Source organism: Patagioenas fasciata, chromosome 3 (genome assembly GCF_037038585.1).
Source record: "Patagioenas fasciata isolate bPatFas1 chromosome 3, bPatFas1.hap1, whole genome shotgun sequence".
NCBI lineage: Eukaryota > Metazoa > Chordata > Aves > Columbiformes > Columbidae > Patagioenas > Patagioenas fasciata.
Window position 1 is genome coordinate 79070536 of NC_092522.1, and position 12527 is coordinate 79083062.

The 12527-nt window shown below is 38.6% G+C and overlaps 1 protein-coding gene across 2 annotated transcripts in view; it reads left to right on the forward strand.

Annotated features, from left to right (window-relative positions):
- The window catches only part of PDSS2 (decaprenyl diphosphate synthase subunit 2), a 117158-nt gene that overhangs the window by 41480 nt on the left and 63151 nt on the right, over window positions 1-12527 (forward strand). For both annotated transcript variants that reach the window (XM_065835045.2, XM_071806667.1), the window contains one exon: window positions 9054-9185. In XM_065835045.2, the coding sequence (XP_065691117.2) occupies window positions 9054-9185 (132 nt within the window). The remainder of the gene's footprint in view (window positions 1-9053; window positions 9186-12527) is intronic.

The window sequence follows — 12527 nt, forward strand, 5'->3', positions numbered from 1 at the left end:
CCTTGTGAAGCTAATAATATTTCTGTCATTCACAGGACTCTTCCAAAATATTTATATTGCTTTCACTAAGCAGAATATTCCTGCCTCCCAGAGAGAGCCTGTTTTCAAAAAGGTAGTCTTGTGCTTAAGGAGACCCGTTGATGTTGGTCGACACTGTGGTGCTAGACCTCCCACAGAGCTTAAATAAAGTAAATATTGATGGAGAAATCAGACACACAAAAATTAGGCTTCTGTTTAAGTATTTGTGGTTAGAAAAATAAGGGTGCCAGACCTGCGAGCTACTCCTGGTCAGAGTAATTTCACTCAGACACTACCTGCATTTTTTGGTGTTAGCCTGCCTGCTAGCCACATCACATTCCAAGATCAAGTCAAACACCGACCGGGAAAAACAGCAGAGACTGGCAGTCGGGTTAAAAATACATTTTGGTGGTTTGTTTTCTGTGTGGTGTCTTTAGTGTCATCCTTAAGGTAGTCCTTTTTGCGTCGCCTCTGCCACTCATAAGATCTTAATGGTAGAGGGTAAAATTATTTAAAGAACATAAAACTTTTTTTTTTTTTCTGGACAATCAATATATTTGAGATGAATGTCTGGTTATAGCTGCCCTTTATTTTTATAGTGTCCATAGTGGACTCTTTTCAGATCTTAAATGATGATGCAACCTAAAACCAGCTCTTTCAAAACTAGTTTCAAACCGTTACTGTGCGTCTTCGTTCAAGTGAAAAAGTTCCATTCTTCTTACCAAGCAAAACTTTTTTTCCTCTTTATCCTCAGCTGGTCATAAATTTTGCAGAAAAATGGGAGTTTAGAATGCTTTTGCTTGTTATTTTCTTTAACAGCAGCTACTCCCATTGAACCTAAGGGATAACCTATCCTGAAGGAAGTAAGTACATTTAAAAAACCCCTGTGAAATAATATGCAGGTATGTAGCTGATCTTTATGGCAGCGATTCAAATAACCTCTGCCTTTGGGAAGCTTGGTAAACCTAGTAGCAGTGGATGGTAGGCTGATTCAAGTGTCTAAATGGGTTCTCCAGACTCCAGGGAAAATGTCTGTCTTTTCTTTCAAGAATTCAAAGGCTATGTTGCCCTCTAGGAGCTGTGAATGCCTAAGTACAATGAACTGCAAGTAACCAAAGCCAGAGATTGGTATTTGCTTTGCACCTGCCCAAAAACTTGTAGTTCCTTTAACTTCATCTTTATATGGTTTGATTTTTGTGGGATATTGCCCATTTGAATCTCCACAACTTTATTTAACCTTCTGACTTTTATCTTTCCTAGAAGGATCATTGCTGTGTTTAAAGGGGTTTTGGAATTTTCTTCTTCAAAGTACTGCAATATGTGGGATATATACTAAAGCCTGAAGAAATAGGTACATCCAGAAAGAGATCAGTCTCCCTTTTCATCTTGAAGGGTGCTCCAGCTTTTCATAGAAATCCTTAAAAAAGTTATGTCTTGAGACTTTCTCTGGTGATAAATTAGTTCTGGGAATGATGTAATTGACCCCAAGTTCTGCGTGCCTCCTGCCATTTTAAGCAGAGTTTTCTACACTCTCAGTCCCTGCGAAGATCACATTTAATAACCAAAGAGCGATGAATTTGCATGGAATTTTTCACCTTTACTTAAGAAATGTTTCTCTCTGTAAGCCAAATCCTGTGAAAACTGAGCAGCTACTTTCTATTCTCATGGAGTCGCTCCGCTGAGATGTTACTACATTTCTATGCAGTTTGTGAAGAATATATTGAATATTTTTAAGACACACCTTATGTGGATTTCTGGGGCACTTGAATACCTAAATTTCATACAAGATATATTTTAAATGTATGTTGAGTGAACTTTTGTCACTCTATCCAGATCCGAGACTTCATAAATGCAAAAAAAGTTACCCAAATGTATGAAGTTCTTTGTATCTTGAAAAACGCAGCTTTTGTGGAATTGAGCATTTTGAGGCCTGTTTTTCACTGACGGCCTCAGTTGCAATTCTTAAAGTATTCCTAAGACCGCTAGGCAAATGGAAGCACAGATACAACGTTGTCTGTATAGGTTATTCAACGGCCGTGCCTATAGAGGTGCAGCTGTAGACTCAGTTTTCAGGCAAGTACTTTCTCACAGGGCCGCAACCGTTCTTTTGCTCATGATTAAGCTACCATCCTGGCTTAGTCTTAGCATCACACCATGCGGTTGTCGAAATTATTCAAAAGTTGCTTTGAATCATAAGTGAAGGCCACACTACTTCTAAATTGCCTTTTAAATTATTTCTTTGTGGCTCTGGATGAAGAGCCAGTGCAGAGACAGGCCTCTGTCATCTTCAAACCAGAGTCCTTTTTGGTTTTTGTCTGTCATGTCTTGTGTTTTCTTTGTGATTGGCTTCCCAGAGCTAATGGGTTGAGACCTCTCATTTGCAGGCAGAGCAGCAGTGCTGTTAGAAAGACCTCCCTCGTCACCTGCAATAAGAGCACATTCCCGCAAAGTGTGACCTGAACGTCAACTCCCCCAAGCCTGGCCTGACCCATTACACAGGTCTGCTCGAACTCGACAAACCCTTTAATTACTAGACAGTTACATAATGCTAATCAACCCCATCCCCATCACAACCCTGTTTTTCAGGTAAAGAAATTCTTCTAACCCTAAAAGTTATTTTTCATACGCAAAGACATGTTTAGTCATCAAAACCCAGGAGTAAGTTTCTCAAATGCTCATGTTCTCATTTACAGCCTCCAGTGGGCTTTTTAAGTTGAGGTGGCTCATGGGTTTAAGAGCATCCATCTTTCTATCATTCCCTGTCAGCTGGATATTTAATTTGAATCCCATTTTTAAGTTCTGTTTTCCCCTGTGAAGTAAGTTTGTCTTCCCCGCTTCTGCACTCAAAACACATCATGACGAGGCTGATCTCCCTCTACAGATGTAGCTGTGGATGTTGGAATCGACCAGGGTTTTAAATGTATTTTGAAGGTATGTTGTGCAGAAGGTACTTAATATATACTTGAAACTTGAGTAGCGGGTGAAAATGAGTCTCTATAAACTGCTGTTAGCATATACCCAATATATAAAATTGAATGCTCAGAGTATTTAGCTGTATACATGTTTGAGTGTGATCATATGGTCATATGGTGAATCCTATGATTCACAGTAGTGCATCTATAATACAGTGGTTTAACATGCATTTAAAAAATGAGTATGTCAGAGAGTTTTCTCTTATTTACTGCTGACAAGTCATTAATAAAGCAAATTGGATAAAAGCCCCGAGGCTGGTAGAACTCTTGCATTTCTAATAAGGAAGCCGACAGTCTTACCAAGTAGCTCCGTGCCTTACCTGTAGTGCTAGATATAGAATTGTCAGTTATAATTAATTTTGAAAAAGTGAGTGTTTTGTTTTGTTTTGTTTTTTTCAAAATGTACATGCACCTATAACTGTGAGCGCATCTTGAAAACCCTTCTATATTGAGCAAAATAGATGTTTCTTTCCCAAGATGTTACAGATTTTAAATTGCGTTTATATTGTCACATCTGGGATTGTCAGTTTGAATAGAGGGGTTTCTTTTTCAGAAGAGTTTGTATTGCAAGCTAAAACTAGCCAGTGTTTTCAACGACATTATCCTAGGCTTATAAATCTTCTTCATCAGCATAAATGATTTTGGTTGTGTTACAGGCTTTCCCAGCTGCTTTTCATTAGAGCTGTGTGAAAGGGTGGTGGGATTTTTTCCCCTCCTTTTGTTTGACATCTGAGGTGGGAAAGCAGAGGAACGGCTGATCACCACCTCACATTTCTCCCTGTTTTCCTTCCCCTTGTAGCTAAACAGAGATCATATATGACCTGAAACAAATAAAATGCATGGAAAGGAAGGAAAAAAAAATGGCCAGCAGAGGTGAGGAGACCAGGGGTCTGTTCTCTTCAGTCACTACCAGCAGGCCAGTGGCTGGAGCCCACCCTGGACCATGATGGATGGGCTCCGTGGGCTGCCATGGTAACTGGTGAAGGGATGCAGATCCAGAACATTTGAAAAATACTAAAAACATTTGACTAAACACATAACAACCTCTTTTTGACCCTTCCAGAATAGCTTCTCACATCTGTTTTGATGGGAAATGTGTTCTGTATTCTTAGTGGTTAAGACATTAGGAAAAGGTTCTTCACCCAGAGGGTGGTGGAGCCCTGGAACAGGCTCCCCAGGGAGGTGTCACGGCCCCAAGCCTGACAGTGTTCAAGAAGAGACTGGACAATGCCCTCAGACATGTGGTGTGAACTGTGAGGTTGTCATACCCAGGGACAGGAGTTGGGCTTGATGATCCTTGTGAGTCCCTTCCAACTCAGGACATTCTGTGATTCTGTAAACTAACACTACTACCCATCAGCGTGCTCTCTTCTGCTGCACCCCCTTGCAGAGTCAGTTGACTTCACAGTTGCCCGTACATTTTTTTTCAGTACCATGAAATTTCCCCCGTGTCCCTCACTTTCCTACAGTAACTGTTGTATTTGCCATGTTTCCTCTCTATTGTTTAATTTCAGAGTTTATTTAATGAAAAAAGTGGTAAGATCATTGGCTGGTTTTTGCCTCTTGCAAATAATTTAAAATCTTTGCAGTATTTAGTCAGCATTGCACAAAAATATGTATGGTGCTTGCAGTAAATAGTTGAATTTTTTTTTTTTTAATGAAAGTGTAACTTACTGATGGAGTTAAACCTGACGATTACTGGAGGTTAATATTTTAACTGCAAAGTCTACTGAAATGGCTGCGCATGTGTAGAAATACACAAAGCATAAAGTGAAATGCTCATGTTTGCTTGATTTATTCTCTGCAGCAGATGGACTCTTGTAGTAGGAGGTGTAATTTGCAGCACATTAGCTATTAGCCAGTGTCATTGCTTGAGTGGGTGGTGTGAGTCTCTGGTGCCTGTACAGTGTCACACAGCGCATGTGTCAGAGCTGGGCGCTTCCCCCTGCACTGCACGATGGATTTTTTGTGAACAGTGTTCTGTATCTTAAACTGTGAATCTGCTAGTTTTCAAATGGGTTTTTCTGTCATGTGGGTAATATCTGAAGTAAATGTGTGTGTGTCCCAGATTCTTAGTGTTTTGCAAAATTAAATTGTAGAAGTGTTTGACATTCCTGCCTTTTTTGGTATGTGATCCCCTGAGGATAAACGATGTAATTTGGAAGATACCCAGCCTGTAACTTAGAGCAAGCAAAATTAAGCTAATGTTTCTTTCTTGGGTACCCTGTGCATGTACTTGTGGTGTTCAGCAGAGGTTTTTCAAAGGAATTTCAGCTTGATACATCTTTGTGTGTGTGCACAGTTTCACTTGGTTTGCTTTTAGTTCACTTTTTTCCCTAGAGGCACCTGTCTCCTGCCACATACCCATCAAGACTAATTGCACCATCTGGAAGACTTTTGTGTAGCTGTTACTTATGCAGAGTATCTCTTGGGAGCTTAATTCAGAATGTGAATATGACCCCTGAAGCCATGTCAAGTAGCTGCAGTAGTTTCTGGTGTGTAAAGGATGATCACCGTAGGCTTTATTTGTTTCAAGTCTAATGCGGTTTGCTTTAGTGTGGGTGTGTTACCTGTCAGTAGCACAACTTCAGTCATGTTCTGAATGGAACTAGACTTTGACTACTGCTTTGGTAATTTGTAGAAAATCCTGTCTAAAATTACATCCAAACCAGATGTCACACACAGGCTGTATGGTTAGGTGTAGAAATGACAGACGTGTTGCTCCTTATTATTACACTATTTAATTTTTATGTCCTGTTCCTCTCCCCACCCACAGCTGCACTTCTCATTAGTAGTTTTCTGCTAAGGATGCTGGGCATGTGTTGCCCGCAGTGTACTCCCCTGAACAGCTCTGAACACTTGCTTTTGTTACTGCTGTGAAACTGAGTATTTTCAGCACAGGTAATTTTCTTCTTCTGTTGCACACCTAGTCTGGATCAGGTAAAAGCACTGTAGGGCTTCACTTCTAGTGGTGTCTGTCTAGGCAGAGGCTTATTTAAAGGCCAGTGTTTTATCATTCTGTGTTGAATACCTTTCTTCTCTACTTCTGTTATATCCTGTCCCTTGGCGAGCTGTAGAGCACCTAGCATGAAAAAATGAAGTGTTCTGATTGTTGAAATTATCACCATAATTTGCTATATTTTGGTGTTGGGTTTTTTTAAGTGTTGTTCATTTCTCATAGGATCCTGCAATAAGTAAGGTGTGCTGATTTTACCAGCATACATATGGGGGAAAAGGTGATTTATTTTTCTTTTTTCTCTCAAAACCCATTCTTCTTTAGAAATAATGGAATTGTAAATAGTGTTGAGGAAATATATTTGAATGTAATTGCATTATCTGTGTATCTTGTGTGCTTATGAGTAATGTGGTCAACTGAAGTTCAAGCCAGAGAAGTACTTACAGCACCACAAACAATTATGAATTCTGTATAAAGGATACATATGCACTATATATTATTCATCATATGTATTTTCTGGGTTTTCTTCTTCATGAGTAGTTTAAGGTTCATTATGGTTCTGAATTTGGAAATCTATAGAGTTGTAAGTGTTTAACTCTCTTGTCTGCATTCTGTTAACTGTATATTGGAATCTGGTGAGAAAAGTTATTTAGTTGTGTGCTTGATGAAAATAAAGGTATGCAAGTTATAAATTCACAGAACACTGAAGGCAAGCACCTGTTCCCTCCTCTTTAAAATCCTTCACTACATGTACCCTTTAGGCAAAATAAAGGTGGACATTGCAGGACTCTTGGGGAGAGTTGAGCTGTGCAAGCCTGCCTGGGTTTGAGTGCTTAGGAAATGCTGTGGGACTGGTCTCCAGAAATAATAATTGTCTGCTCTGAGAAGTTTGATAGTATCTTCCTTTTGCTTTTTCTTATGGTGTTTTATTCAGGATTTGTTTTGGTTGAGTTTTTTTTAAGGGATCTTTGAGGATGTAAGAAGTGAGAGCTGGTGGCTCTGTGGCATGATTTATCCTCAGGAAATTGTTTGGATCTCATATGCTAAAATCTGTGCTGAATATCCTTGACTAAAATATTGATTACCCATGTACTCCTAATTTTCAGAAACATTTTAATTGGTTTATTTTAAGATAGCTAGCAAGGTAATGTGTTAATTGCTTTTTGCATTTCACTGCTGTGTTAAGAGACTAAGGTTTAATTGCATTATTGCAGATTAGGATTGGTGGCTAGTGCTTGCTTTTGGCTAAATTTCAGTTTTGACTGGAAACGTTTGGTATCTACTTAGTTCTTAAAACTTCAGCTTAGTTGAACTAAACTCTGTTACTGTCTGAGGCCATACATGCTTGTTGTCTCCTTTGGAAATTTAGCAGAAGTTGATACCTTCTCCCACACCACAGCTGCCCGGTGTGGGGTGCGCTGCCACTGACCTCGGTACACCCCACCCCAAACCTGTCCTGGGTGGGCCAGTCCCTTAGTCCACAGTTGAAGCAGATGCGATGTGGACATATCAGAAAAGCACAGGGCAAATAGCCTTGGCCTTGTTTGGCTCATTAGACCCCACCAGAGATAAAGATGTGGTAGAAAGCCATACTAGCTATACTGGCCTATGTTGATAATGAGGGGCTTTTGTAGGCCACAGCTGCTCTGGGTGTGAGCTCAGGGCTTCTCTGGAGGGAGGAATATTCGCCTGGACTTGGTGCCAGTGTGAAGGTCAAGGCCAGTGGCTATCTAGTACCAGCTACCTGGGCCAACCCTCTCATTCTTTTAGAGTGTTTTGAGACGTGGACCATTTCCCCATCACTGCAGGAAAGGTTGTGAAGACGCAAGAAAATGACTCAAGTTTGTTTTTTTTTTTTTTTGCAGTAGGACAAGAACTTTCACACAGAAGGGTGCTATTTAAATTATTATTTTAATAATGTTTATGTATCCGTGTAAAGGAAATAGTGTACTGAAGATGTTCTTGCATTGTGGAGTAAAAGTAATGAAAAAAGTCCAAATGGAACTTTAGGTTGCATCTACTGTTCTCTTTATGCAAACATACTTCCAAGATCAACATCTTATATTTTCATTCAGATGTTTTAAAGACAGTTCTGTTTTGATTTCCTTCAGTTATTAGGGCTAAAATTATACTCTGGTATAAAATGAGTTTAAATGCTTGGTAGTCTCTGATGTAGTTCTTCATATGATTAATTTCACAAATATTTAGATTATATTGGAGGTATGGACTCTTATCAATTGGTAGTTAGTTGATGGATTTCATAGCATCTGGAATGTATTACCCTTTCTTTTAGCTATTTAGCCGTATTAATGAACATAAGTAGCAGCCTGACAAGGACAGAAAGATACAGTTGGAGACATTGCAGTCAAAGAGGAAAACTAAGCTTGCTTTAAAACAAGTTAATTTCTGAGATGGTGTATCTAAGTGGTTGTTGAGAATTGCATTTAACAGATGTTTTGGGGGGCAGTTTCCTTATGACCCCAAATTTAAAGGTGCAGCATTTGAAACAGTTATTTTTCTTTTATTTTTTTTTTTTTTAAGTCTGTCTCTACTTTATCTCTAAATTGTATGTCTTTTGTCAGTTTCTGCTAAGTCTGTTCTTAATATGCTTAGACATTTTATATGTGCTGTGTAGTTTGTTTGTAACCACCCTCATCTCAAAAATTTTATTTCAGCAGTTTATAGATTTTGGTTGTACCTTTGCTCCATTCCCTTTCTTCTCTCCAAGTAGGAGGCTTCTTTTGGCTTTTTTGTACTTCGAACAGCAAGCTGAAAGCTCTTATGTTCCTGTTACAGTAGATCCCATTGAATCGTTCTGAAATACTCCTTTCATGGCATGACATGAAATGCAGGACATATGCTGCTCCTTGGAAATATACAAGATTTAATCCTCAATACTTGCTTTTCTCTGCAATAGTAGTATTTCATTGTACATGTCAGGTAAAAGATGACATAAGGTCATTATTGATAATTGCAACTTATTGCCATGCAAACGTGAATATTGAAAACTTGATGAAATGATGGCAGACTGAGATCTGAGCCTTTCTTTCCGCTTTAGTATGATTAGATTGTGAAAACATGCTTTTTTTTTTCTTTCCTTTTTGCAGGGGTTTTGTGTATGACAGTCGAAATAATTTACAGATGCGAGGTTTGGTTGTGTTGCTAATTTCCAAAGCTGCTGGACCCAGCACGGCAGAACTCTCGTTCCAGCACAACATGGTCAGTGGAATTTATTCCAGGTACGCAGTAACCTTCTTCAGCAAGATACCCCAAGGTACATTTGACAGGCAACTTCATGGTGGTATCAAAGCATCTTAAGTGGCCTGCTCAGCTCTTATGGAAAATCAGTACTTACCTCATTACCAAACTTTGTTCCTCGGGTTTATACAAGCTTTCCACAGTGAATACCATTTCCTACACAGCTTTTATAATACCCACGCCTATATCGTAATTGTGGCTTTTGGGCACAACTGAATTTTGGATCAAGACAGTTATTTGCAAGTCTAGGTACTAGGTATCAAAAAAGATGCTAGAAAATATTTTTTAATAGAGTATTTTCATTTTGAGTGATGCAGGTGTTACTCAGGTACACCTACTTACTTGAAATTTCAGAGTCAGATTGCCAGTCTTGTGGAATACCAGTTGTTTTCACTGAGCATATAAGTTTTGCTGTAGTCCTTTTGAAGGATATTTTCCCATGAAGCAGTAGTGTAAAATAAAGTTTTTACCTCCCACGTGTCACAGCAGAATTACTGAGCCTACCATTAAGATTCTTCAGGCTCTCACTGAGATAATTCAGCTTCACTGACTCCCTAAATGTTTTCTAAAGTATTTAGATTACTTAGTACTGGTAACAACAATAATCAAAAACAGTGGTTGCTCTCCTTTGTATATTCAACAGTTAACTGTTCCACTGAAGTGATAAGTGAGATCTGATCATAAAACTTGAATTCTTGAAATCCTTCTGAAAAATTGTGGGTGTTGCTTGGTTGAGGGAACATGCTGGTGTGTTTTTTTTTTTTTCCAGTTAGCTGTGTTTCTGACTGCTTTGATGTATTAAATGAAGATGCACAAACCTAGTGACATGTTTGTTTCCCGATGTGTTTTAGAAGAGAGACATAATTGTAAAATTGAAAAGACCAAAAGAATAAAGTTAAAATATATGTAGTATCAAAAACTAACAGAGAAGGGAAGTGTGGATGAATGGGTACAGACAGAAATAACAATAAGTAAGAAAAAAGACAAAGCTATAAAGAAGGCTTGTTATGGAAGGCTGTGTTGTCCCTCTAGCTGTTTAATTCCATTCTTGTTTTGTTTTGTCCTTAACATCCCCTCAGGGTTGTAAAATTTTTATATTTATATGCAAATGATGCTGTATGGAAGCTTAATTCTAGTTAGTTAATTATAGCACAGGAGGTATTTTTGTTTGTTTTGTAAATGATTAAAAAAGTTTACCTTAACTATGCCTCATAAAAGGAGCGAAAAAGCATTATTTTCTGACAACTAAGTTCTTGAGTATGATGATTCTGACTGTGGAGGTAACATTTGAGCGTTTAAAGCTGCCAGTGGGAAGGTGACTGGTGGAAGTATTCATTAAGGAGCAAATAAGACCTTGAATTAATAATGAGCCAGTTGGTGTAAATGGACATCATTGGAACTATGCCAGTTCAACCAGCTGAAAATCTAGCCTAATAATCTAAGTTTGAGCAAGTCGATGGCCATTATAATATCTGGTTCAGAGTTCCAAAGGTACTTCAAAAATGAAGCCGTTTTGAATACACCCACACAGGTTCACCTAAGGTTCATTACTGTCTGCAAAAGTGATAACTATGGAGTTGTTAATTTAAATGGATTTTCAATGACACTTTAAGTCTGTAGCACAGTGTAAATACAAGCAAACTGATGCACACGAGGAGAATGCCAATGCGTTGTTCCATTTTGTGCCACAGCAGCCAGTTCTTGCCCTCCACTGAAGTCACTGTGAGTTTTGCCTTTGACTTCGGACTCATTTCCTTTTTTTTAAGGTACTTTTCCAAATACACTCTTTAAATGCAAGCCGAATTTCTGATTTGGATTTCTCCATTGCATAAAGCTAAGAGAACAGACAGCTTGTAAAATTGTGATTGGGTTTTTGTGATTCTTTATCTATTACAAATAATGTTTTACAAACTGCTTTTTTCTGAATAAGAAAAGGATATCCTTTTCCATTAGTGCATTTTTGTCTGCTATCTTGGTTACAGTGTATGTATGGTGTGTATATTAAACATACATATCAAAGGCAAAGTATATCCCTCAGTGATATTAAATGCAGAAATACACTTAATCCTTTATTATTCACATATGTCACCAGATTTGGAAGTATTTTTTGGAAATAGATGCTTACAGATTTTCAGCTCAGCTGTAAACTATACAACTCTTTTTGTTGCTGTGCCATATAGTTACTTCATCTATATATATAATATTTTGCTGGAAATATTATTTCTGGCACTGTAATGAGGATCTTCATTGCCTGATACTTATGTGCTGTGAATGTTATATGGTGGACTATTAGCTGGGACATGGCTCACTTGATTTTAGGCTACTTAGTAGTGATTAATTAATTGCATTCCTGAAATCTGAGCGTCAGCTAAGTTGTTCCAGTACTTGCCAGTGATTGCACCAGCCCAGTCTTTCTTTTCCCACTGTTTGTGTTGGAACCAGCTTTGTGCTCTCTTTAAATATTCAGTCCCACAGTGGATAGCCAGGTTACATCAGTCTGCTATATCTGGTACTACATTAAACGTATGATCTGTGACCAGGAAGATGTAACAGTGAAATAATTATTTAACTTAGAAAACCACAAAAAAATGTGGTAGACTTTTTCATCCTGAAATCTGGCATGTTCTGCATAACCTCTTCTCCCTATTTCATATTCTTCAATCACAGTATAAGTAAGCAATGCAATAACTATAATTAAAACAGAAAGACACTGAGAGCTGAATTTGGAATAGAATTTTTTAAAAAATCGTATTCTCCTGATCTCTAGATATGTCAATTCATGGGACAATTGACCTGAACATATAAAAATAGGTTAGCTATCTGCTTAGCTGGCATCTGTTTCTTACTGGTGCACAATGGAACACAATTGATGCCTGCTCCTAAAGAGCGATCTTTCCAGAATAAAGAGGATTACTATTTAGGTAGTTACACGAACAAGACTAGCATAGTTATATGGTGCTGGCTTTGGCCAGCATTGCCTCCAGCTTTAACACTTCATAACTTGCAGGAGATGGGACCTACCCACTTAACGCTGGGGACGTGGGGGTCATTGTGTGCAAGGATATCGTAGTGACTGCTGGTTGCCTTATGAGCCAAGCTGAAGATAAGGGGGGAAGTATTTGAAAAACCTGATTGGCACACTTTACTCCATACAGCCACCTCCCTATGGTGTTGCCAGCGATCTGACTTTATTCCTGTTGGCAGGGAAGAGAACCTGGCTTTACTGCCAGCTCAGCATCAGGATCCCAAAAGAGGATGAAGCGGAGAAATAGCAGCACAGTAATCAGCTCTGTTTCAGCTGCTGGACAGATTTCCTAAAGTTG